The sequence below is a fragment of the Paroedura picta genome, chromosome 8 (assembly GCF_049243985.1).
Source record: "Paroedura picta isolate Pp20150507F chromosome 8, Ppicta_v3.0, whole genome shotgun sequence".
Taxonomy (NCBI): Eukaryota; Metazoa; Chordata; class Lepidosauria; order Squamata; family Gekkonidae; genus Paroedura; species Paroedura picta.
Window position 1 is genome coordinate 95,982,791 of NC_135376.1, and position 27,310 is coordinate 96,010,100.

General features: G+C 49.0%; 1 protein-coding gene across 5 annotated transcripts in view; it reads right to left on the bottom strand.

The window, feature by feature from the left end:
* LOC143843986 (L-threonine ammonia-lyase-like) overlaps positions 1-27,310 on the bottom strand; it is a 65,145-nt gene that overhangs the window by 28,786 nt on the left and 9,049 nt on the right. For all 5 annotated transcript variants that reach the window (XM_077350881.1, XM_077350880.1, XM_077350878.1 and 2 more), the window contains 3 exons: positions 20,603-20,933; positions 11,636-11,752; positions 6,787-7,028 (listed from right to left, as the gene is read on the bottom strand). In XM_077350881.1, the coding sequence (XP_077206996.1) occupies positions 6,787-7,028; positions 11,636-11,752; positions 20,603-20,758 (515 nt within the window). In that variant the 5' untranslated portion in view covers positions 20,759-20,933. The remainder of the gene's footprint in view (positions 1-6,786; positions 7,029-11,635; positions 11,753-20,602; positions 20,934-27,310) is intronic.

Sequence of the window (27,310 nt, forward strand, 5' to 3'; positions counted from 1 at the left end):
CTCTGGCTGCAGTTCAGTGAGTACTGGTGATGCTACTACATGGAGCTGAGCGGGCAGCTCAGTGACCATTGGGGGGGGGTGAGAGAAGGGGCAGTTTGTCAATGAAGGGATGGGGCTGGCACATTAATAGGGAGGCAGCTGGGCTGTCTTGTACGTGGGGCTGTGAGGAGCAAGATGCCGTGACCTCAAAGGCAGCTCACAGATCAAGAAGAGTCTCAGGTACCACCTTCTGATTAAGAAAAAGTTTCTTCTTTCCTGTGTCTGATAGGCAGGGGCTCATGGGAATTGTAGTCCATGGACATCTAGAGAGCTACATTTTGGCCACCCCTGCAAGTTTTCAGAAACAGCTTCTCTGTCAGGCCTTCTCCTGAGCCCCGCCATTTTTGTGGGAAATGCAGGAGCGATGAGAACCACATTTCCCAGGGTTCTTTGGAGTGGGAGCCAGAGGGGAAATAACAGCTCATTGTTGAAAGTTATTATAAAAATCATTTAAATGAGTAAGTCCAAACCCATGAATGCCCATTCCCCTCCTTTTTTCCTCTTGGGAATCTTCTAAAATTGTTTTGAAGCTATGTTAATTTTAAGCAAAACCACCCAGATACACTAACGGCTACAAACCAAATACCAGTTCTGCTTGGCAGGGCATTTTGAGCATTTTTGCTCTTGCTCTCAGCCATCTGTTTTCCGTTTTCATCCAAAATGCAAGCAGAAGAAGCGATATAGTTTCAAACTTCCATCTCGTTCCATGATGAGGGTGGAGTAAATAGAGCATTTGGGCTAAGTGAGCAATTTTCAGGAAATTAGAGCTTTCAATTTAAAGCAAATTGATGAGCGAGCCCAAAATTACACAAGTCTTTCCACGATCGACAGCCAAAAATTGGATCCCTTAATCTCATACTTGGAGGACCTCCCAGAAGGCTTTAAGGAGGAGTTAAGGTGGCCTAAAACTCAATTGTTAAAATGGAGAGTGAGCAGATTAGGAGCAAACCTAGGAGGAAGCAAAGCTTAAAGAAGGAAAGGCTGTCTCAAGACTGGAACATTGGAGGGAAATATTTCTTAAAAGCTACTTTCATTTTGTTAACTTGTTGGATGAAAATGGAAAAATTACAAAATGGCTTTTGGGTAACTGTACTGCCTTGTTCCTTCAGATGGCCTCCCTCTCCCTTCCCCATAGTGGGTTATTAGATTTCTGGGAAGGGGGATTGAGTTGTTTTATCACTTTGTTTGCTATGCTTTTACCGTGTCTATTGTATTTGGAATGTCCTTTAAACGGGGTTAATGGGTTTTTATTGAGGGCTTTGTGACCCGACAGGAGCCATTGGAATGGGAGTGGCAGGATATAAAGGTATCCCCTGTGCAAGCACCGGGTCATGCCTGACCCTTGGGGTGACGCCCTCCAGCTTTTTCATGGCAGACTCTCTACTAGTCTTTAGGCCAGTGCCTTCCCCAGTCATGACCGTTTACCCCCCAGCAAGCTGGGTACTCATTTTACCGACCTCGGGAGGATGGAAGGCTGAGTCAACCTTGAGCCGGCTGCTGGGATCGAACTCCCGGACTCATGAGCAGAGCTTTCAGACTGCATGTCTGCTGCCTTACCACTCTGTGCCACAAGAGGCACAAGAGGCAGGATATAAATCACAATCTGTACACCGCCCGTGGAGCCGCGGGCGCCACGGACTAAATAGTCCGGGCGCCACGGACTATAACGGGCGCCACGGACTCCTGGGCTGTGTCCGGGATGAGGAAAGGTCCGGATTGGACCCTTTCTCATGACAGACAACCAGTAGGACCAATCGGCAGGCGCGAAGCGCCTACCGATTGGTCCCTCTGATTCCCAGCCGCAGCAACTACGAGCTGCGCGCAGCGCGGCTTGCAGTTGCTCCTGGCCTGATGCGGAGAGAGGCGCGAAGTGCCTCTCGCTGCGTCAGGCCGCCGCCCGAGGGAGCCCCCGGCAGTCGCGCAGAGCGCGGCTGGCAGGGGCTCCCTGCCCGGCAGTCTGACGCGGCGAGAGGCGCAAAGCGCCTCCTGCCGCATCAGACCGCCGGGCAGGGAGCCCCCGCCAGCCGCCCTGTGCGCCGCCGGCAGGGACTCCCGTGACTGCCGAAAACGGACCGCCGAAAACGGACCGCCGAAAACGGACCGCCGAAAACGGACCGCCGAAAATGGACTGCCGAAAAACCCGCCTGGATCGAAGATGGCCACCAACAGCCCGCCGAGCAGCTGAGGATGCCCCGCCGCCGCCACCCGCCCTCTCTAAGGTAAGCTTCCTTGCCGCGCGCTGCCCTGTCCCTCCCTATCCCCAACATTCTAGCGCCCATTGTATTTTGTTTACAATGGGCTCTTTTACTAGTACATAAATAAATAAACAAATAAAAGTGGGAGCAAAACAACCCAACGTGTGTATACAAGTTGGAAACCTTAGAGCAGGGATTCCCAACCAGAGGTCTGCGGGAGCTCTGAAGGGGCATCTCCAGAGGTTCGTGCTCCATGGCCTTTCCCCTCCTGCCTTAATGGACTGGTCACTAGCAGCTTGAAAGTCATTTCCATTGCTCCCCCTCCCCCTCTTCTGTGTGTGCCTGAGTTCTCCAGTGGTTTTTGTGCCTGGGAGGGGGCGGAGCCTTCCTGCCCAATCCCCCTTAAACGGCCTCCTGTCACTCTCCTCCCCCCCCAGTCTTCTTTGAGCCTGCCTGTTAACGCAGGTGGTGATGTCACTTCCGATGACACGTCACTATCAGGGGGTGTGGCTGGGAGGCGTGGCCAGTTTACCCCACTTCCGGGGCTCCTCGAAACCTGGAAAATTATTTCAGGGGCTCCTCCCTGGTCAAAAGGTTGAAAAAGGCCACCTTAGATATTGAGCAGCAGAATATATTAAATGTTAAAATATAGATATGTATTACTCTTCATGTGCACATTTAAGGGATACTAAGGACCAAACACGTTCCAGACCCTCTTGGGGTCTTCCTCAGTGGTCTGATATTAGAATGCACCAATACATTTGTTGTAATAGGGACAATAAAATGGTAAAAACAATTCAAAGAATACTGCTACTAGTATAAACTGTCTCCAGATATCTCTCTTTAGGAGCCCCCCATGCAAAATATTTCTTTTCCAAAATTCCACCCTTATTATTGTCCTCTCTTAGCTCGAGTCATTATCATGTGTCTCATATACTGAGACCCCTAGGCACCATGTTGGGACCCCTGATCTGGAATCTCCTAAGATCAGGCTGTATCTATTCACTGCCACAAGAGCCTCTTGTGGCGCAGGGTGGTAAGGCAGCCTACATGCTGACTGAAGCTCTGACCATGGGGCTGGGAGTTTGATCCCAGCAGCCGGCTCAAGGTTGACTCAGCCTTCCATCCTCCCGAGGTCGGTAAAATGAGTACCCAGCTTGCTGGGTGGTAAATGTCAATTGGTCCCTTGCCCCCGGACTGACCAATCAGGAGGTACGAAGCGGGATCCGGCGGCGGTAGCGGCGGCTGTGGCTGCGGCTGACAAGAAGACTCCTCGCCACTGCCCCGCACACACAGGGGCGGCCGCCGGAGTGAGCTGGCGCCGGCCCAAGCGCCAGCGGCGCCACCGCCAGCGCCACGCGCTTCCATGTGCCCTCCACCGTCAACCCACACCGCCAGCAGCAGCCGCCGACCACAGCTCCAGGAGCGCCGGCGCCAGCTATCGCCCGCGCACGCTCCCCTGCCACTGCTCCCGCCCGCCGCACACACGGGAGCGGCCTGTGCCGACAGCCGCAACAAGACACACCAGCGGCCGCGCCGGCACCCGCCCCGCCCGCTCCAAGGACGCACCAAGCTTGGCAGCAGGCGGTGCCGGGCCCACCGCCTGCACAAGAGAAGCCCTCGACTTGCTCCTGGCCTCCCGACCACCACCATCCCATGCCTCCCACCACAGCCACAGGTAGGCCGCGGGACGGGGAGGGGGCACAGGACGAGCCGCCCGTGCCTCACAAGACGCCCCACGGAGCCCCTAACACCCTCATTGTGACCCCGCTAGTGCCCGCTGTATTTTGGGTGCTTCGTTACTAGTAACTACATATTTACGTTTCTTGGTCTCACAAGAGAGGGATGGAACTTTGAGAAGAATTTTTTATATGTGGTGGGAAGTGCCATCAGGGGCTCATGGGAATTGTTGTCCATGGACATCTGGAGGACCCAAAGTTTGGCCACTCTTGCCTTTGGGTTTTAAAGGCAAGAAAGTAACAGAGGTGGCTCACCTCTGAATAGCAACCTTTGACTTAGTCCCCCATCCTAGTATTAACCAAGGCTGATCCTGACAAAATCGGGCTAACCTGGACCATGCAGATCAGGACTGTCCAGAGCAGGGGTAGTCAAACTGCGGCCCTCCAGATGTCCATGGACCACAATTCCCAGAATTCTGGGAATTGTAGTCCATGGACATCTGGAGGGCCGCAGTTTGACTACTCCTGGTCCAGAGCAACCACAGCCTATTGTGTGGGAAAAGAAGAGGAGGAATTAAGATCCAAGCCTTCTCTTACTTACAAAGCCATCTCACCCACCTCACAGGGTGTCTGTTGTGGGGAGAGGAAAGGGAAGGCGAATGTAAGCCGCTTTGAGACTCCTTCTGGGAGAGAAAAGTGGCATCTAAGAACCAATTCTTCTTCTTCTTCTTCTTCTTCCTCCTCCTTCTCCTGGATTCTTGGACAAGCTGCATAATGACCCAGTACCAGAAGAAGAGAACTGCATTTTGGAAACTGGCTCATAACCTACCCCCATGTCCTGGCTGAAATGGCTCACTGACACTGTATATGTTTTCTCTGTTTGAATGATCACAAACAGTCTCCCACTAATCGTGGTTTGGAACAGTTTCTGTTCTTCTCGGACTGACAGCTCCTGGGAGACATGCGGGGACTCTTGTAATCCCCCTTTTATTTATAAGACTACAGCTGTACAGAGAGCTCTAGTAGGGGTGCCAAATTGGCACTGGGAACTGCCTGGAGATTTGGGGAGAGGGCAGTAGCCAGAGGTTAGAAGGGCCATTATTTTGGTGAGGGGCAGTAGAGCTAAGTGGGCAGCAGCAGCCCATTATGTGTCCATACAGCACCACCCTGCTTAGACTTCCACTCTCCTGCTCCTGACAGCAAGGGATTGCTGGTGTCCAGTTAGGTACCTGACCATTTTCGAAGAAGAAAACGTAGGCGTTGTTGAACTGTAGCCAAATGAAACCAATACGCGAGCCAGAGATAACTCTGGCTTTTAAAAACAATGTCTCCCAGGTGGAAGAGAGAAGAAAGGGAGGGCTGGCGGCAATGACTCACCCCCACAGACACACCTAGACACTTCTCTACTATTCTCATGCAGCTAAAGATAAGTATCTGACAGACGGACCAGGAAGCCACTGTGTGTGATAGCGCCACTTCTGGGGTTTCTCGAAGCCTGAAGAGTGTTTCAGGGGTTCCTCAATGGGAAAAAAAAGTTGAGAAAGGCTGCCTGAAGAAGACATACAAGTAGGGTTGTACGCTCCGGCGTGCTTCGGCTGCTTCGTCGTGCTCGACGAAGCAGCCGAAGCACACCGGAGCATACAACCGTACTTACAAACTTTCTTTGTAGCTTCCAAATGCCTTCCCTTCCTCTCCTCACAACAGTTGCCTTTGGAGCTGAGCAATGTCAGAGAGAACTGTGACTGGATGTGGGGGAGCAGAGAATCAAGCTCAGTTCTCCAGTCCACAACTCTGAACCATGCAGGTTTTCCATGGCCTGCCTCGGCCTAGCAAGCCTAGACTTCCTTAGACCGACCCTGCTTAGCATCTGGGATCTGACAAGTGTGTCAGGATCAGTGCCTGCTCTCTGCTATGTTAGCCTGAGCCTCTCCATGTTTGCTTAGCCTTAGTTTTACCTTTCGCTTTTGGGTCTCTGTGTAACCTCGACCCATTATATTTAGCTGTATGCCTGAAATCGAAACTTGTCTGCTGTGCCCTGCTATCATGATTTGCTGTGAACTATTTGTCTTTTGAACCGGCCAGCAAGGCCTGCTCTTTGTAACAAAAACAGTTATCTTGTCAGTAGGCGCCGGGCAGCCCAAGGACGTGCGAGAAGTAACGCTCCCTGGTTTATTGCACCTGGTGCTCCTTCCCCCCTCCCTTGGGAACCTTCAAGTTTTGGGCGGGAGAATTCTCTTGAAAAGGGTCTGCAATTGTATCATCAGGCAGATTTGACTTCGCTAGTTTAGGTGTCCGAAGTAACTTCTCAATAAGAAGAAGAAGAAGAAGAAGAAGAAGAGTTGGTTCTTATATGCCGCTTTTCCCTACCCGAAGGAGGCTCAAAGCGGCTTACAGTCGCCTTCCCATTCCTCTCCCCACAACAGACACCCTGTGGGGTGGGTGAGGCTGAGAGAGCGCTGATATCACTGCCCGGTCAGAACAGTTTTATCAGTGCCGTGGCGAGCCCAAGGTCACCCAGCTGGCAGCATGTGGGGGAGCGCAGAATCGAACCTGGCATGCCAGATTAGAAGTCCGCACTCCTAACCACTACACCAAACTGGCTCTTAAAGCTTTCTTTTCATAGAAAGCTTTCTTTTCATAGAAGTACGTTGTGAGTTCTTACAGCACTTGACAACGTGGGCCCTCCAAGTCCAGGCAAACTCGGCCACCAACTCTTTTGAGAGGTTTTTGACGGGCACCACGACCTCCCTCTGCTTAAACCGTAAGCAAGCCAACCTTCTAATGAAAAATTGAATTCTTCCGATGGGCCCTGTTGAAGTGGGTTGGGAGGCAGGCACGGGTTGCCATTACCTGTGAAATGCCCACTTACTTACTCTTCGAGATACAGGTAGCCATTCTCCTGGGCCAGCCTCCTGGCATGCAGCTGGGAATCTCTCGCTGTGGCGCCATAGGAAATGACCATGGCCCCGTAGTCCCGGCACATCTTCACTCGGGCGGGCGAGGTGGTGGTGGACATGATGACGAACACAGGGATGCGGTGCTCTGAGGCGTGGTGGGCCACCGCCATGGAGAAGTTATTGTCGGAGGCGACGATCACCCCTTTCCTTTGCTGCTCCTGCAGAACAGGGAGGTTTAAACAAAGGACTCTGGTGAGCTGCTAGTTTCACTGCAAGGCTGGTTTGAAGCCCACGCTTGAGGCCAGGGCTGAGTCTGCACCCACATGTTTTTTTAGGGCTCTGTCCTGCTGATTTTTTCTCCCCCCTCCCTTGATTTGATTGGCCTGTTGATTGGCCTCTGCTGATTGGCTGGTTTCCACCAGGAGCAGCCCCTTTAACTTCTGGTGGTTCCATTGCAGGGCTTCCCCCTTAAGTGATCTGATAAGCTTTAATATCAGAAGTAAAGACGAGCTGTTTATTCCTTCATGGGCTTCATGGGGGAGGGGAGTAACACTCCCCAAGGCTGCCCTTTTTCTGGTCTTTTTTACTTTTTTTTTAAAGCAAAGGGGATGTTTTACACTTGCCTTAATCTCCAAACAGACTTTGAATGGAATGGCCAGTGAAGCTATGATAGTAATGGAACAGCAATACATCAGTTTTATAAATTGTTTATGTTTTAAAGATGTTTTTAACTGTAGATGTCTGTTGTAAGCTGGCCTATAAATTTAATAACAATAACAATAACAATATTTTAAAAACTGGGGGTGGAATTCCCTCCAAATATGGGCCCAGCCATCTTGGGGCAGCTCACAATAGTTGGTAAAAAAAATAATCTTAACTAATAACCTTAATTAATAAAAAATTAAATATTAAAAATAGTTTTAAAAAACAACCAGTTGGTGACATGAATATCGATTTTACTTTTTCAAATGGACGGGGGGAGCTGTCTGACTTAACACCAAGAGAGATCTCTAAGTTGTCTGGGAATGGCTTGAATCATAGGCCCAGTGCAAGAGCTCCATCTTGCAGGCCTTAGGGAACTGTGATGGCTCCATCAGGGCCCTGATGTTCTCGGGGAGCTCATTCCACCAGGCCAGGGCCCTGGGTGAGGCCAATTGGACTTCTCTGGGGCTGGGGACTGTCAGTCCATTTGTGGACACTGTTCAGGGAACGTACTCAGTCAAGAAGTCCCTCAAATATGCCAGGCCCAGATCACATGTGGCCTTGAAGGTTAGGACCAAAACCTTGAAACCAGAACTCTACCGGGAGCCCTTGCCTACCCCTTCCTCCAATGACAGTACTTTGGGTTAACAGTGGGAGGCCAGAGATTACCATATATCCTTGCATATAAGCTGACCCACATATAAGCCGAGGCACCTAATTTCACCACAAATTGCTGGAAAAACTTACTGACTCACGTATAAGCTGAGGATGGTGTTTGGATAGTGGCTTTTTCTCCTTTCCTCCCCTCCCCTTTTGGGAGGGGATATTTCCCCCCCTTTTCTTCCCCACTTCCTTCTCTCTCTTTCCCCTCCTCCTGCCTCTTTCCCTCTTTCTCCTCTTGCCTTTTTATATCCAGTCCTTCTTCTTATCCTGTTCCCTCCTTCTTAGCCGGGTGTTCTGTTCCCTCCACTTTCCATTCCTTCCTCTAGGGGCATTTCCTCCTTCTGCTCTCTGTTCTCCCTCTGAGGCAGAGGCTTAGCCACATGTGCTAGCCTCGTTAAGGCAAGAAGGGGGGGGGGAGGCGGAGGCTGTTCTTTCCCTCCCCTCCCACTGTCCCTCCAGGGCTTGCTGTGTCTCTCCTTTGTTCCTGCCTCTGCTTCTTCAGGCAAGTATACTTGTCTCCCACCCCTGTCCTCCTGTTTTTTATATATAAACCGAGGGGGACTTTTTCAGCTTAAAAAACTTGGCTTATATGAGAGTATATACGGTATCTGTAACTTCAGTTACCAAAGTTAATTGTTACACAGATGGGGAATCTGTAAAGTCGTGCCTTTAATGTCAAAACAGTTAAAAGCTGCAAGTTATCTTTAATCGCTCCTTGCGGAGCGGAATAAATAATGCAGTAAGGGCCCTGAGGGTGGGCCCTGTCCGGAATGAGGAAGAGTGCCGATAGGCCCCTTCCCCTGGACTGACAAGCGGAGGGCCCAAGCGATTGGGCCCTCCGCTTGTCAGTCCAGCCCAAAACTGCCAATCAGCAGCCGTGCACAGCACGGCTGCTGATTGGCTGCTTCCCCGGCCAACAACCAATTGGGAGGCGCGAAGTGCCTCCCAACCCGCCCCACCCCCCACCAGAGCTTTCCTTCGCTCCACGACGGCCATCACTCTGCTGGCTGCCAAGAGTGAAGGGAGCCTCGCTGGCCCCCGCCCAGACAAACTTCAGACGTTTTCAGACGGTGACAAAAATGCTCCCCAGGCCCCGGGGAAGGTGATCCATGGCTCCGCGAGCCGCGGATCGCCTTCCCCGGGGCCTGGGGAGCGTTTGGCTAATTTGGGAGGGGGGGAGGAAAAACGTCCCCTGCAGCCAAAGTGCCGGCCGTGTAGCCGCCCACAGGACATCCCCCCAACACCCAGCCAGCCACCGGCAGCTGAAGCTCCGGACACCAGCGCCAGTCGCCTCACCGCATCCACAACGTCCTGCCCTCGAACTTGCCCACTGCTCACCGCTCACCCCCAAGACAGCAAGTAGGCTGCGAGGTGCCGGGCCCACAGGATGACCCCGCGCTTGCCGCGCCGCAGAGCCTCACCGCTCTCATGGTGTGCCCTGCTAGCACCCACTGCATTTTGCCTGCAGTGGGCTTATTTTCTAGTATATATATGTTGTGGGTTCATGAATGCTTATATATCATGCCAAGAATTTGTAATGTACTGCTATTTCTCTATTTTCAATGAAAACCGCCCTAATTCAAAAGGGAGGGAGGCATATAGATATAAATCAATCAATCAATCAATCTTCAGGGGTCTAATCACCTTTGGGGCCCGCCATTTGCTGTCTCTGAAACTGCTGCAAGACTACGGCACTGGGTTAGACCATAAAAAAGCCCCAGGGGGGGAAGACTAAACAAACAAACTGAGCTGAAACAGGATAACCCCCCCCCCCCAAAACCCCACCCCCAGACTGGAAAAGCATAAATACATTTATGCACAGAGGGCCCCCCTCACAAATGTGGTGGTTGCGTGTGTCATCAGCCTCCTTCTCCTTTTTAGTGGGGTTGTGGAAACTGGGTGATGAACTTTGTTGCCATTCTTGCCTTTTGCCTTGTCTTAATTAATGTACCTTGTTTTATTGTTCTTATTGTACTGATTTTAGGGGATTGGTTTTATATGACCCACCTCGAGCCTCCGGGGGGAGGCGGGATATAAATTAAAGGATATATTAAATTAAAGGGAATATTAAACTATACATCCTTTTGACATGTAAAACACAAAAATTCAGGGAAAAGATTACAATCCTCAAATACTAAATATATAAGAGCTTCAGAAATGTAGAAGAAATCAACCTTAGATACACACATAAAGTTGATCCCATCTCTCTCTGGACGCATCCACATTCTCATTTTCTTCACCTATGTCCCCATTGCTTTGATTGTTATTTGTTTTGTGTGTCTTTCTCTTTCTAGTGGGAGATTTGATATTACAAAGCTGCATGCCCAGTATATTTCCTTGCAGATTTAAATTTCCCCACTAATTTCCCTGCAGGGAAATATGCCAGACATATAACCATGTAATATCGAATTGACCACTAGGGGGAGGAAAACGCATCTAGAAAAGAGGGGGCTGGGGATCCAGAAGCAATAAGGGCACAAGTGATGAAAATGAGAATGATCATTGCCTTTAATAAAGGCTAGATGTGATTTTATTAACAGTGCCATGAAAAATTTCTACTGCCCCTTTTCACACTTTAAGCCTCTATTACAGGGTCAGGACATTTTCCTACAGGATAGTTGGGAACAGCAGCAGCACCCTCCATGTATTTATTTTATAGTAACTACGACTAGTAAAGCCTGCTGTGTGCTGTAATGCAATGGGTGCTAGCTCATGGTTTTGTGTGGTTTTGTGCCTCACTTGGAAGTTGGCAACCCTAAAAGGAAGTCTTTCTGTGCACCATAGCCCTGACCCAAGTCAGGTTCAAGCACACCTAGGAAATGTGGAATTCCAGAACATCTGGAACTATCTGGCAACCTTACCTACTCTCTACAATGTTTTCTTGACCTAAAATAGGCTGGGGGCACTATGTGTCTGGCTGGGTGTCTGCAGAGGCATTATACCCTTCAAACCTCAAGGAATATTTCCAACCCAGGATTAGCCAACCTCCAGGTGCAGCCTGGAGATCGCCTGGAATTACATCTCATCTCCAGACTATAAAGATCAGCTCTCCAGACAGAAATGGCTGCTTAGAAGCAAATCAGTCCTTTAGGGCAGGGGTAGTCAACCTGTAGTCCTCCAGATGTCCATGGACTACAATTCCCATGAGTCCCTGCCAACGTTTGCTGGCAGGGGCTCATGGGAATTGTATTCCATGAACATCTGGAGGACCACAGGTTGACTACCCCTACTTTAGGGTTTGCTGTTTTTCAGTCCTTTGCTGTTTTAGCAAAGAATTATCATATGGCATAATTTGGATACTATGACAGTTTATTAATATGCCACTAATTTACCTTTTCTGTATATCTGTACTCTCATGATCCTTGTTCCATTTTTGTCTGAGGAAGTGTGCATGCAAATGAAAGCTCACACCTTGAATAAATCTTTGTTGGCCTTAAAGGTGCCCCACAGGTTTTCTTACCTGTTGTAAGGACATCAGAAGGTACAGCACACCCCGCTCCTTCATGGATCCTGTATACTGAAGAAACTCTTTCTTTAGATATAGGTCCATTCCATATTGCTTCGAAAGTCGAGAATACTGAAAACAAGAAAGCATCACGTAGGTTAGCCACCTGCTGCCTCTTCAGCCTATTGGGCAAGATGTCATAAAAACATAAAATTAGGTCATCTAATCCAACCCCACCAAAAATGCAGGAAATTCACCACTGCCCCCAAAAGGATCCCTGGGCCAATGTCCCCGAACTTGTTGAACCTTATTGGCTCTTTTGGAATTAAGAGAAAAGGTTGTGGGTAGGGATGTGCTACGCTGTAAGTTTGGTGTCTCTACCTCAAGCCCCCATCCCCCCGGACCCCAGGAAAGATAAAAAGGGGGAATTCCCATAGACTTCAATGGTGCCATTAGTTTCAGTGGCACCAAACAGATTCAGATTTGGTCAAATTGATTCGACCAAATTAAAATGAAAACACTATGGGTGATTCTGACAAATCGGATTCGGTCTGAATCACTTTGGATTGAATCCAAAGCAGTCTGAATTTTTTCCCTCATGCACATCCCTTCTTTGGGCAGGGTACCCGTAGTCATTTCCATGAAATGGAAACACATGGGAATCATTCCATGGAAGTCAAATGCAATTTAAAGGGAATGGTAAAAGGAGTTACATTACCAGTGGCGGTAAGATTTCAGGTCATCAGAGAGATAATAAACCCTGCTAACTTCACAGGGAACAATTTGGCACACAGCTAAACATCAGTGTGCTACTCCCTGCACTGAGCTATGGCTGTCCTTTCCCCTCACACCACGGGTAGTCAAACTGCGGCCCTCCAGATATCCATGGACTACAATTCCCATGAGCCCCTGCCAGTGAATGCGAATGCTGGCAGGGGCTCATGGGAATTGTAGTCCATGGACAACTGGAGGGCCGCAGTTTGACTACCCCTGCCTTATACAGTTCGTCTCTTATTTCTTTGCTGAAAAATGCAACCCTTAAGCTCCACTTTCAAGAGAGAATTGTGTTGCCATCACGTTGTAGGGCGCTAAGTTCTTTTCAGGCGTGCCCTGAATAAAAGCAGCTTAGCAGTTGTTTGAACAAAGCAGGAACTTTAGAAAGTGACTTATATATTATGCCCTGGCACCTAGCTAAAATAAATATGAATTCAACAAGGCTAGCTTTCTTGATTGCCATATTAGGTATCCCAGTTGATAGCTGCTGTCGCATTTCTTAAAGTATGAAAGAGGCACATTACGAACCTTTGGGCTCATTTTTTTTGGTAAACTTTATCTATGCTTTGTGAGGTTTTTGCAAAACTTTGAAAATCCTCATAATAGAAGGCTCCTGTTGAAGCAAAAAAACTGACCCCACAATGATGAATATATACTAGGAGGGCAGACATGTGGAAAAGCCCTATCCAAACCAACTCTGATGTTAGGGGATCTACTCCCAAGAAAATCAGGATTACTTATGGCATGCCAGAAAGGTCACAATAAAAGCACATCTTTGCATGCAAAAGTTTCAGGCTCATTCTTGGCATCTCCAGTTTTAGAAGACTCTTATGAGGAAGTAGGTTGCTGGAAAGACTTTGGTTAGTTTGAAGCCCAGGAAAGTCATTGCTGGACGGAGTGCAGGGAATGCCAAAGGCCCAGTGGTTTGTCTCCATGTGTGACTGCTTCATATATTCACCCAGCACTTTCCCGTGGCTATAACCAAATGGGGAAGATCAGCAGTGGGCGGGTAAACTCTGTTTCCGGGAAGTTTGCCTGACATTTCTGAATGTCTTGAAAACATCTGTCGATTGCATTCTGCAGAGCTTGGAGCAGAAAGCAACTTGTATACTTTCCAGGGACAATGCCAAACTCTTTGTTGCATTCTAGGGAATGTGTAAACCAGGGGTAGTCAATCTGCGGCCCTCCAGATGTCCACGGACTACAATTCCCACAAGCCCCTGCCAGTGAATGCTTGTGGGAATTGTAGTCCGTGGACATCTGGAGGGCCGCAGTTTGACTACCCCTGGTGTAAACTGATGGAAAGGAATACATTTTGCTCTGAGGAACACATTTTGCTAAAGCTACACTCTCTGCACACAGATGTGGCATGCATATATCACAGTGAACAGAGACACACACAAGTGTAAATGTTCACATGTGAACCAAGCCCATTCTTTGTCCCCCCATCCACAGTCCATGTATTTATATTCAACTGTAATAATCTCCATTATTCCTCATAACCTTCCTTCTACATGAAGATTCTCTAGCATGCAGGATTGATTCACAGAATCACAGAATCATAAAGTTGGAAGGGATTCAAATGAGTAACCGTGTTGGTCTGAAATAGCATGCAGGATTGAACAGGGTATGAAGAGTGTCTCACACGGAGCATCAGAGGAGATGTGTTAGACTAGGAATTTTGTGGGTTTTTTTTTCAAATAATTCCCAACATCCTGATTGGTTCATTTGGAGACTTCCTGCTCCTTTGAGCACACTTCCTCCCTGCTTGCCTGCAGAACACACAGAATGAAGAGAATAGTTAGACAATCAGACAAATCTCTCTCTCCTTTTCTAGACAAAGTTCTCTTCTTAATGAAGCCTATTCTGTAAGCAGCCTGGTGCATATTTAAACTATGCCAACAGGGTTACAAACTCAGAGTGAGCATTCAGGCTGCAATAAGAGATAGGTAGTTTTTGATAGGCAAAGAAGAAGAACCAGAAAATGGCAGTTTTCTGCAACCTATCTATTGGATAGTCTTATTGAAGGCAACTACCTGATCGAGGTGGGTTGACCGTGCTGGTTCTATTAGATCTGTCAGCCACATGTGATGTGGTTGATCATGAACTGATGGCTCACCGCCTCACCAGGACGGGGACATGGGGCACAGCTCTTAGCTGGATACACTTCTTTCTCCATAACTTGACCCAGAGGGTGGCGATGGGGGATGAGTTCTCATGCACCTATAGACTCCCTTGTGGGGTCCCTCAGGGTGCGGTTCTCCCCCCCCCCATGCTGTGTAGCATCTTTATGTGCCCTCTGGCCCAGCTGGTACAGAGTTTGGGGCTGGGTTGTCATCAGTATGCAGATGACACCCAGTTCTATCTCCTCGTGAACGGCCACCTGGACTCCCCCCTGGAACTATTTGCCAGATGTTTGGAAGCGGTGACTGAATGGCTTGAGCTGAGTCATCTGAAACTCAACCCCTCCAAGACAGAGGTCCTGTGGCTAGGACATGGGGGGATGGGTCAGGAAGCGCGATAACCTACCCTGGCAGGGACGTAATTTATGATCGTGCCCCAGGCCAAGAACCTGGGTGTGACCATTGATGCCTTGCTGACTATGGAGGCTCAGGTCAAGAAGGCCAGGCATTTTTCCATCTCCACCAAGCTCGGCTACTAGTGCCCTACCTGGCTCCTGAACACCTGGCCAGGGTGATCCATGTGACGGTCACCTCCAGAATAAATTTCTGTAACTTGCTCTAAGCACCCTTGTCCTTGATCCAGAAATTACAGCTGGTACAGAATGCAGCTGCTAGGGTCCTCACAGGAATATCATGGAGGGCCCACATCCAGCCTGTGCTGAGGTAGCTGTATTGATTGCCAGTTGCTGTTTGGATCCAGTTCAAGGTTTTGGTTTTAACCTTTAAGGTCTTACACGGGTTGGGCCCCACATACCTGAGGGACTGCCTATCGTCCTATGCTGCCCGCAGGGCTTTATACTTTGTGGGTGACAATTTACTGGTTGTTCCCAGCTCCAAAGAAGCACACCTGGCCTCGACCAGGGCCAGGGCCTTTTCAGTCCTGGCCCCAACATGGTGGAATGAGCTCCCGGAAGAGCTGAGGGCCCTGTCAGAGCTGTGCAAAATGGAGTTCTTCCACCAGGTCTATGGTTGAAGCCAGGGCAGTGTGGAAGATCGATGGAGCATCCCTGGTGTCCAGCAGTAACTTGGGTCATCTTGTCCTTCCTTCCTCTTCCCTCTAGAGCGAGGGTCATCAACCCCCGGTCTGCGGCCTGGTGGCAGGCCGCGGCTCCCTCTCCCCGCCCCCCCCCGCAGTGAGAAGCTCACCAGGCCGCAAGCAAATCTGCCATCAAAGCAGCCAATTAGCTCACGGCCAGCAAGCTTCTTGCTGCGGGAGGGGGGGAGGAGAGGGAAGCGCGGCTGCTGGCATGCCGGTGGTGCAAACGCGCATGTGCGAACCTGCCGCTCATGCGCATTTGCGCCTGGCGGGGGTGCAAACATGCACTGCAGTTTTGCGCACGAACACATGTGCAGAACCGCCGCACATGCATGTTTGTGCCCTGCCGGGAGCGCAAACACACATGCACAGCAGCCCTGTGCATGCACGTGTGCATCAAACTGCCACGTGTGCACGTTTGCACACTGCCAGGAGCAAACGTGCATGCATGGCAGGTCCACGCATGTGTGTTTCCGCAGGGTTGTCACGCATGTGTGGCGTCCCGGGTTGCCCTCTCCGCTCACCCCTTGGCAACGGGCCACAACCTCAAAAAGGTTGCAGACCGCTGCTCTAGAGCAGTGGTCCCCAACCTTTTCGAGGCTGGGGACTGGCAGGGCAACTGCCTGCCTGTGCATGCCGCGCATGCGCGGCCCAGATTGCGCACGCGTGGCACTTTCGCACATACGCGCATGCGCAAAAGTGCCACGCATGGCGCATGTGCGCATGCATGGGGCGCGGGCGCGGCCCTGATTCCCTCTCCCCCCTCCCCCGCAGTAAGAAGTTTCCCGGGCCGCAAGCTTGCAGCCTGGGAAGTTTCTTACTGCGGGGGGGGGGGGCGGGGAGAGGGAGCCGCGGCCCGGCGCCATGGCCTTCACGGCCCGGTTGGGGACCACTGCTCTAGAGGTTAGGGGTGGGTAGGTATGGGTATTTCCACCATGTTGTTCATTTACTGTATTTTATATATGTTTATGTCCATTTTAATGGGCTTTTAATTGGACATTGTAACCTGCCACGAGCCAGTCTGGGAGTGGTGGGTAATAAATCAAATAATAATAATAATAATCTGTAAGGAGAGAATGAAGAGCCACCTGCTAGAGATGGGATTGTGGCACACCATTAGAGAGCCCTGACTGAGAGATGACCAGCAGGCAAAACAAGGGATCTGGGAATCTGATAATGTGAAAGCAAGAGGAGTCCTGATCAAAAGTTTGATAGAAACATTTTGAGAGACATGCAAATGCAAACAGTAAAAACAGTATGCTCAAGTTAATGAGGCCTTATCTTCATTCCTCTCTGAAAAGCCATCTCTGTTTTACTTTAGCATTAAAATGCCAGAGAAAGGGAACTTGCATGACCACTTAGATGAATTGCTTAGTCTAACTGAACAGCTCAGAAGTGTTGCAAAAGAAATCTTAGAACAGGATCTAGTTGTGGTAATTTTTAAAAGTTTGCCAAAGACTTATGAAAATACCATGTCTCAAATTTAGGCAAAAGGCAAACTGTCTCTAACTGAAGTAATCAGCCAACTTGAAAAGACATATAGGCATAAACAGTTTGAAGACTACAATAATAAAACTAAAGCAAATATTGAACAAGTAGCTTTAAATATAAATAATAAAAGCAAGGTGATTTGGCACCCATGTGGAAAACAAGGATACTTTAAAAAGGACTAATGGTCCTAAGCAGAGGACTGCCTTTGTAAAACTGACAGAAAGGGAGAATTTTAAACAGCCACCATTAAACACGGTGCCACCAATAATAAGATGTAAGAATAATAATAATAATAATAATAATAATAATAATAATAATAATAATAATAATAATAATAATAATAATTGGACAGTGGATGTATAAAACACATGTGGTCACACAGGGACTTTGAAATCCTAAATAAAGATATAAAATAGACTCTTAAGTATGGCAGATGGAAGGTCTGTGGTTATAGAAGGGTTTGTAAAATGCAAGCTTCCAAATGGCCACATTAGAGAGGGTGTCAATAAAGATTGCTTTTATTGCCACAACTTGCAAACAACCTGATTTCAGTAAGAATACATGCTAAAAAAAGGGATGGAGAATTTGGGATAAGAATTCTCATTTGGAGAATTATGTTTCATCAAGCAAAGAGGGGAATTGATTGCAACTGGGACAGTGCAGGAGAATTTGTATGGTTTAGACACATGGATGGAAAATACAACCTGACTAAACTTTGCAATCATAAGAAATCTTCCTGGTTATGGCCCAGACATCTTGGACATACAGATAATAATGCCATTGCCCAACTTGAGAGCCAGAGCCTGACTGCGGACATGCAGATAACCAAATGCAACACTGAAAGGGTCTCTATACAGTGCATTCAAACTAAAGGGATAAGACCTAGCTTCAGTAACAGCCATGAGACAAGCAAGACATGATATCCCCAAGAGCTAATTCATAGTGATGTATGTGGCCTAATAAAGACAGAGATCCCTAGTAGGGTTGGACGCTTCAGCTGCCGAAGTGGCCATTCGAGCCCGAAGCAGCCAGAGCCCGAAGCACCAGCTCCACCCCTCCCCCCATGCCACAGCGCTGGCTGCTTCAGGCTGGAACGACTGCTTTGCCAGCTGAAGTGCCCAAACCTAATCCCTAGCGGGAACATGCAAAGTTTTATAGATGGTTTCTCAAAGTATACAGTTACCTACTTCAGCCATCCCCAACATTTTCCAGGCTGAAGACTGGGGAGGAGAGGGAGGCCCAGGGACCGGGGTGGGAGGGAGGCATGGGCACCGGCGCACCAGTGCCTGCAAACCTGCAGGTGCACCTCCCTCCCCCTCCCCATGGTGCGGCACTCGCTGCGCTGGGAGCATGGTTTGGGGGGGGAGGCGCAGGCGCTGGCACGCCAGCACCTGCAAACACCCCCCCAGCTACCACCCAGTCTCTTGCATTTCTGTGTAAGGTAGTTGAAAGGGCTGCCGTGGACCAGCTCCTGGCATACTTAGAGGAGACTTCTGTGCCCAGGCTTCCGTCCTGGCCGCGGGGTAGAAATGATGTTGGTTGCCTTGGTGGATGATCTTCGGCGCCAACTGTGTCAGGATGGTTCAGCTATCCTTGTGATGCTCAATCTGTTGGCCGCATTTGACATGGTTGACCATGAGTCCCCCAAATCCCAGCCTCACCGGGGCTGGGATTTGGGGAATAGTCCTTCAGTGGCTGTGCTTCTTTCTCCAGAACTGGACACAGAGTGTGGCAGTCGGGAAGGAGTTGTCACATACCTTTCAACCCTTGTGGATGATACTTCTACCACTCTGTTCAACATCTCTATGCACCCTCTAGCCCAGCTGGTCTGGAGTTATGGAGTTATGGGTCTGGAGTTATGGACTGGGGTTTCACCAATATGCAGATGACACCCAGCTTTATCTCTTCATGGATGGCCGCCCGGATTCCCACACGGATACAACTGCCAGATTTAGGGAAGCCATCACTGTATATTTGGAGCAGAGTTACCTGGAATTCAATCCCTCTAAGATGGAGGTCCTGTGGCTGAGCAGGAAGGCAGCATATCAAGAAGCGCGCCTACCCACCTTGGCTGGGATACAACTTAACATCTCACACTCAGCCAGGATATGGAGGTGATTCTGGATGCCTCCTTATTGATGGAGGCCCATGTCACGGGAGTATCAAACATGGCATTTTTTCACCTGTGTGCCAAGAACAACTACTAGTGCCCTACCTGTCCTCAGACATTCAACTGTCACCTCCAGACTAGAGTTCTATTCCAGAGGCCTACTCTTATCCTTGACCTGGAAATTGCAACTGGTGCAGAATGCAGCTGCTAGTATCCTCACGGTTACATCATGGAGGATCCATACCCAGCCGGTGCTGAGGCAGCTGCATTGATTACCAGTTGGTCCCCAGATAGAATCATAGAATCATAGAATCATAGAGTTGGAAGGGGCCACACAGGCCATCTAGTCCAACCCCCTGCTCAACGCAGGATCAGCCCTAAGCATCCTAAAGCATCCTAAAGCAAAGATCAGGTTCAAGGTTTTGGTAAAGCCATATATGGCCGGGGTCCCACATAACTGAGAGACCACTTGCATCCTTATCCCCCCCCCACACCACACACACACAGGGCTCTTTGCTCTACAGGTGCTAATCTGGTAGAAGTCTCCAGCCTGAAGGAAGTTCGCCTGGCCTCAACATGAGTCAGGGCCTTTTCAGTCCTGGCCCCAACCTGGTGGAATGAGCTCCCAGGAGAGCTGAGGGCCCTGACCTAGTGATCACAGTTCCATAGGGCCCACAAAATGGAGCTCCCCCGCCAGGTCTTTGGTTGAGGCCAGGGCAAGGAAGATCATGACCCCTCCAGGTTGAGCCAGGTCATCAGGCTAGACCTATTCCCCGAGGTGAGGGATACTATCTGGTGGGTGGGGAATAGGGTTTTTTGCCACTTGGATAAGTGATTGTTTGGGGGTTTTAATGGGGTTTTATTGGGGAAATAATTATTTGTAACCCACCACGAGCTGCTTAAAAACAAACAAACAAGGGTGCCGGTGCTCTATACTTCTTTGCATATTTAAACTCTGCCAACAGATCCAAACTGCCATCAACAGGAAGTACCTCCTCTTTCAGGCAGGAACATACAACAAGGGAAGAGAGGAGCAAACTTTTTAATCCACATTGTACGTAGCCATTCGGTTTCCCTACTGCCCAGGCACTGTACAGAATTCCATGGTCTCCAGCCCCAGTCTTCTGGCCAGGAGAAATGGAAGAGCAGCAGTGGGGGCAGGATATCTCATGGCAGGGCACTAGGAATCTCCCATAGTCTCTCTGCTCTTTAATGCAGAGACTGTAGGGAATTCCTAGGGCAGGGGTAGCCAGACCATGGTTCACCAGAGGTCCACACACTCCAATTCCCATGAGCCCCTGCCAGCATGTATTATGGCCCATGGAAATCTGGAGAGCCACCATTTGTCTTTAAGGCCTTAATGAGCCTTGTAGAAATAAGAATCTTACCATACAGGGAGTTTTCTGGATTCCGCACTGTATTTTGAAAGCGGCTGCGCTGATATCTTCGAATCGAATACATTTATCGTAGGCTGTCAAGCTAATCCTATCCGGGCGGCTAGCTGAGTCTCTCAGCAGTTCTTCGTTGTGGCTCACAATCTTCATTTCCCACGTCTTCACACCCCCGTTGAGGAAGTCTTCTTCTCCAAAATCTTTCAGTCTCTCAGGGTTGATGGAGGGCGGCCGCTGCCCAATGACACCATTTCTTATTGGCCCATCCTTAAAGCAATGGTGGTCGTAATGCGCGGGGACTTCCCGTTTTCTCACTTTGCTCTCATCCCTTTGGAGACAAGAAAGATCCATGTTAAGTAGCAGATGGAGCACTTGGTGCAAACTAGATGTGACTTTCTCCCCAAGCTGGACAAGTGAGGCAGAGGCCTGATTCTGGGTTGCCAGCCTCCAGGTGACACTTGGAGAGATGACAATTGATCTCCAGATGGCCATGATCTGTTCCACTGGAGAAAACAGCTGCTTTAAAGGGTGGACTCTGTAGCCTTCTACTCCAATGAGGCCCCTGCTCTCCCTAAACTCAGACTCCGCCCCCCAAGTCTCCAGGTATTTCCTAACCAGGAACTGGCAACCCTAGCTGATTCTAATCAAGGCTGTGGTTTGAGCACAGAAGTGGCCTTTCTTTACCATGGGCCACAATCCTAATCTGAACCAGGACCTTTTGGTGCTTGGGAAATAGGGTTGCCAACTTACAACTGAACTTCAGGCTACAGAGATCAGTTCCCCTGGAGAAAATGTCCACATTGGAGGGTGGTCTCCATGGCACTGTAGCCAGTTGAAGTCTTTCCCCTCCCTAAACCCCACACTCCTCAGGCTCCACCCCCAAAATCTCCAGGTATTTCCCAGTCCAGAGTTGGCAAGCCTCAGCTTGGCCCAACCAGGGAAGGTGTCATTTGCCCCTTAATGCCTGAAACTAGAGAAAGGACATCATCCCCATGGCCATATTTCGCCTGTGTTCTTTGGGAGGGCCGTTCTCAGTGGCACGTCACCCACCCCACCAGCACAGCACTGCAGGCAGAACCAGATGGTCAGGTAGGATGCAGGAGTCAGCTGAGCTCATGAGCAAAGCAGGGAAGCAGTTCTGCTAGATCAAACCGGAAGGAATAGCAAGATCTTCCAGTGGAAAACAGGAGGGGAGGTGGCAATACTGACCGTCAGAACATGGGATAAGTTAGTAACATATTAAAAGAAGCATCAGAAAAGCTCCATTGGCTCAATCTGGCTCATGGAGGGTCACGCTGGTGCAGAGGGAAAGGAATCTTTCATAAACATCAAATTGGATTTAAATAACATCAAATGGGCTTCCCTGAATAACCCCCTCCACACACACACACACACACACACACACACACACACACACACACACACACACACAGAATGTCTCCTGATAGGCTGCATCTGAAGAAATTGTAGACCTGAACTGAAATGTGGAAATTTTAATATTGTGCTGTATTTTAAGGTTTTTTATGAATATTAATATTAAATAAATGACATACTATTTGAAAAGGTTTTTGTATAGACATGTGCCTTTTTCGTACTTTTCCAATTCCTTGTATTATATCATATTTATTTTATAGCTGCCACTTAGGAAAGCATTGAAAACGTGGTTTATATAATAGTTTTATAATTAAAAAAAAATTTTCCACTGGATATTTACAATCTTCATTTGCACTGTGAGAAGTGCATACAAGATTTGCACTTTGCAATCCCATCTGTCATTTTCTTTGCCTCTTGTCTGCAGCCTCCAGGCTTTCAGTGGGTTCAATCTGGTCACTTTAAGCTTGTATCGCTAGTTTACGTTCCCCCCCAATAATCTGTTTGCAGTTAAGAACTCTCTGATAGTGTCCAAGACCCACTTGTACATGTAGCAGAACAGGGTGTCGAAGTGTGAAAGAGGCAGAACAGTCTATGCTCCCTGCGGCATGCTAAGGATAGATTCCAGTTTTAAATGCTGTTTCACATGGAAAGCCCCATGCAAGCAGAAACACAGCACCGCACAGTTTGGTTGTGCCACTAGTTGTCTATCTGCAGGGAGGAACATTCCAAAAGGTCATCATTTCTAATTATGGTCCAGCATGGACCTGAACATCTTACTGCCTCATTTTATTTTATTTTGTTTTGCATCTGTAAACTGTTCCCTCCTCCCCTTTACAGAACCTTGTCCCCAAGATTCCTCGTGAGAGGGAATTAAGGGAATGTCCCCAGACTGTTGTAAATCTATGCCCCGCCCCTGACCTTATCACAGGCGAGAGCAGATCTGGCCACAGTGAGGCATACCCTGAGTTTGACCAGCTGCAGTGGCTGAATTGTGACCTCCGTTATACAGGAATCTGCTGGGACCACAGAAAATAACCAAACCAAAGTCTGTTTACTAAAAAGATTTCCACTGAGGGATTATTTATGTTTTATAGCCATTCTCTAATTCTGAGCCCATGTTTTTTAGGGAACTCCCAGGGAGCTCCATTGGTCTTTCTTCCAAATAACTGTTCTCAGCAAAGCTGGGGCAGGTTGTAGCATTCAGTGAGCAAAAGCCAGTGGCGCTGTCTGCGCCGGCCTGGAATGGCTGATGCGGATGCTGCCATGCTTACAACCCTAGAAGTCACCCTTGGGGGTGGGGTGGGCACAAGGGCGGGGAAAGCACGGCTCGGGATGGCCCGACCTTTCCACTTACACATGGCCCAGGCCCGAAACGCACCCCGTTGCAGCCCACTGCAAACCAGAGAATGCAACTGTGGGCCTGAGTCCAGCCAATGCTGGGGCCACCCCAGACCAGGCCTTCTTCCGTCTGGAGGCGGGAATTAGCCCTGCGCCCAAACAAGCAGCGGATGCAGCCAAATTCCTTGTGCCGCAGCGGCTTCTGAGACCCCGGAGGGCCACTGTCAGTATGAGTAGACTGTGCTGACTTTGATGGGCCAAGGAAGGGGTAGTCAAACTGCGGCCCTCCAGATGTCCATGGACTACAATTCCCAGGAGCCCCTGCCAGCGAATGCTGGCAGGGGCTCCTGGGAATTGTAGTCCATGGACATCTGGAGGGCCGCAGTTTGACTACCCCTGGGCCAAGGGCTGGATTCAGGAGAAGGCAGCTTCAGGGAAACATGTGCTCACCAGAACAAAAGGGGAAATACCCGGTGCAAAAATGTAGGGTAAATTGAAAGGGCTGTGAACACAAGAAACAGGGAAAAGTAGGGTGATGTAATATAGAAATGAGCAAATTCAGTTATGTGCACAAACTCAGCACCAGTAATTGAATATGCCAGCTAAGCTAAAACAGGCACATACAGTAAGTGAGCACACAATGACAAGTGCTGCTCAAAGGAACATGGGGTTATCAGATGTCCTCTTTTTAGAAGAAATCCATGCTCTAAAAAGGATTCTTAAAAAAAAGAAAACACACAAACACACAACCTGGTGGAAATGTCCTCTTTTGGGGGACTGGGCAACTGAGCCTGTTTCAGTATTGAGGCTGCTGACCTGTATTCTGATTTCCCCCCCTTCCCGGTAGCTCAGGGTGGGTTTTGCCCTATAGTCCTTTTTCCACAAGGGTTTCATGAAACCCTGGGGTTTCTTAACAGCCCTGGAAGGGTTTCGTTGATTGCGTGGGAGTTAATTAATTTTTCATATATTTTTTTAAAATTAAAACTATGGGGTGATATGACCATATATGGTAATGTCAGCCCATTTCCCCCATCACGCAAAATGGCCAATGATGGGCCTGGAGGGGGTGGAAAGGGGAGGGCCCCCGGTCATAAAAATCCTTGCTGCTTCGTTTGTTGCCTGTGGTAGTGACTGGAGTCCAGAGAGGTCAGTACTCTCATGTTCTTAGCTGCTTTGGGGATGATGGTGGCAGGGAGCAATGGAGTGCCCCCTAGATCCTGCCCCTGCCCTGCAGTGTAGGCCACCGGGCCATTTCAGATGTGGGGGGGGTGGAGGCGACGGAGCATGGTTTCACATCCAGTGGGAATGTCTGGGTGATGTCACTTCTGGTGGCATGTGACTTCCATGGGTGTGTCAGGGAGGTGTGGCCTGCAGCTACACCTCCCTGACTTCCTGGGTTTCTTGACCCCTGAAGAATGTTTCAGGGGCTTCTCAATGGTAAAAAGGTTAAGAAAGGTTGCCTTAAGGGGAGGCACTAGGAGGGGTATTTAAAATGAGACTTGCCATAGTGATGAGTTGTTTCAAGCAGTCAGTGAAGAAATAAGTCAACTTTTTGAATTTTTAAACTATGGTCACCCTAAATCAACATCAGCAGATGTGTACGATTGTCTCAGCAAGCTAATATCAAATAACTGTTTACACATTAAATTCCTGGTATTATGTGTTATGTTAATTTATAATATTATAAAGGGCCTCATCCTCTTTCATTGTTCTTGGATTTGTTTTATTTGGGGGGAGGTTCTCAGCCTTTTGGGCTTCCTAAACTAACTTCAAACATGCGGGGGGGGGGGGAAGGGTAGCTCTTGGAACTGCAGGGAGGTGTGACCAGATTTTAACATTGGTAAACCGGGACACCATTGCCCGGGGGGGGGGGGGGGGAGGTCTTGATTAAAAATTTGGTCCATATGGAGCAACAAAAAGTTGCATAGAATGCATAAAATGCAAAAATAGTATTGTAATATATATATATATTTTAATTTCAACATAAGTACAATGTGCCAGGTACCCCCAGATGTCCCTCCAAAAGTGGGCCAATCTGGTCACCTTACCTCAACTACCATTCCATTGATGTAGACAGACATCTGACTTAACTCTCTCTTGTTCCCAAGAGAGATGGATTTATTGTATTCCCTGGCTTTCCCCCAGTGGGGACTCAAGCAGCTAACAACCTGTGAGGTAGGTTAGACTGAAAGAGACTGGCTCAAGGTCAACCTGTGAACTTCCATGGCACAAGCAGGGATTCGAACCCAGGTCTCCCAGATGTCTCCGGGACAACATTCTTGACCACTGCACCACACTGGCTCTCTAGGACCTCGTGGGGGAGATGGGGAAATAGTGCACACATGAACACAGGAATCTGCCTTATGTCAGAGTCTTTCCTATCACTTCCTATCTGGTAATTCTTTAACAAGAGAGGCCGGAGATTAAGCTGGAGATCTCCATATAAAGCAGATGCCCTACAGCTGAGCTACAGTGCCTCCTGCAGTCAATGGAACCAGCGTTTATTGAAGCTGGTCTGAACCGGGCATGGAATTGGGGTCTCTGTGGGTGAGCAGGAAGCTGTAAGTTTCCTGCATAGTGCAGGGGATTGGACTAGATGGAGATCCTTTCCAACTCTATGGTTCTATGACTATATCACACATACTGGCTTTCTGCAGGTCACGCTTTCTGCTTTCAAACAGCACAGAAAGATCATCATAATTCTGCCAGAGGTCTTTCTCTAAGTTACCTTCCTCTGAGAACCCACAGGAGCATTTGGTGGGAAGAAGGCACTGCAAGCTGTTGCACACTGCCATGGTGCCACTTCTGGGTGTGTGACGGATCATTTTGGACCATAAAGCGTTGTGAAATTCCTAAAGTGGTGTGCGGCAGCATTCCCCCCCTCCCCCCATGTTTGCTCCATTTCCTGGCCCAGGAGCCCGGGGCATGGAAACAGGAGGCTGCTCACTGCAATAGGCAACCTGGCCTCCCATGTAGGGCTGTTATGGACAGCTACCCTTGACCCAAGTCCAACCAGCTTGGAACCACAACCACGAAGGCTGCTGAGCCCTGTCTGCATCTTCTAGCCAGCCATTTCCATATGCTGGAGAAAGACACGGACGGCTCTATTCAGTCAACAGAGAGGCAAACTGACTTTGTTGGGAAGGAGAAACAGGCCAACCAGTTGGCGTGAAAGGAGAGCTATGACCTTGACAGCCACCTAGCCCAGCATTTCAGAAGTTATTCTTCCATTTATGAGTGATCCATCCCAGACGTTGACCGCACTCGTCCTCTCCATTACTCCCTCTAATCCAAGGGGGGCCGAACTGTGACTCTCCAGCTGTCCATTGACTACAATTCCCATGAGCCACTGTAGTCCATGGATGAGAGAAGAGCCACAGTTTGGCCACCTCTGCTCTAATCTAAGAGGGAAAATGGGATGAGCAAGAGGTTAGGCTACTGATGGAGCGCCAAGGCAGAGGCCAGGGATACCGATGCCTCGGTCTCTCCTCTCCTGGCTTTCCCTTGCCCTGCTGAACAGCACACGCCCTCACCAGCCTTTCTTAAATACCTTCTTCCAGTTATTTCCACAAAGGTACAGAATGCCAATAGGGCAGGGGTGGCCAGTTTGGCCACCCCTGGTTAAGGGGAATATCTGCAGGCACCATAGCATCCATGGCCCTCCTCGTTTAGGCTAATGCAGCAACTTTCAGACAGTGAGTATAGATACCAGCCACTCCTACAGTCAGGGTACGGTCCTGGCATTTTCTATTCCCAGGGACCCTTGCCTAGAAAAAACTGCCCATCAGATTTCTCCTCCCCACCCACAGAATAAATGTGCAACCTTTGAAGGGGGGGGGGATGGTTCCTCCTCTTGTGTGTTCAGGTTTGAGTTAAACAAACAATCATATTTTATCATCACTTTTTAAAAAATAGTGGATGCATTTCTCTGTATTTAAGAGTTTATGTGGCAATAATTCCACACACTGAAATACCGCACATCAATGCTGGACA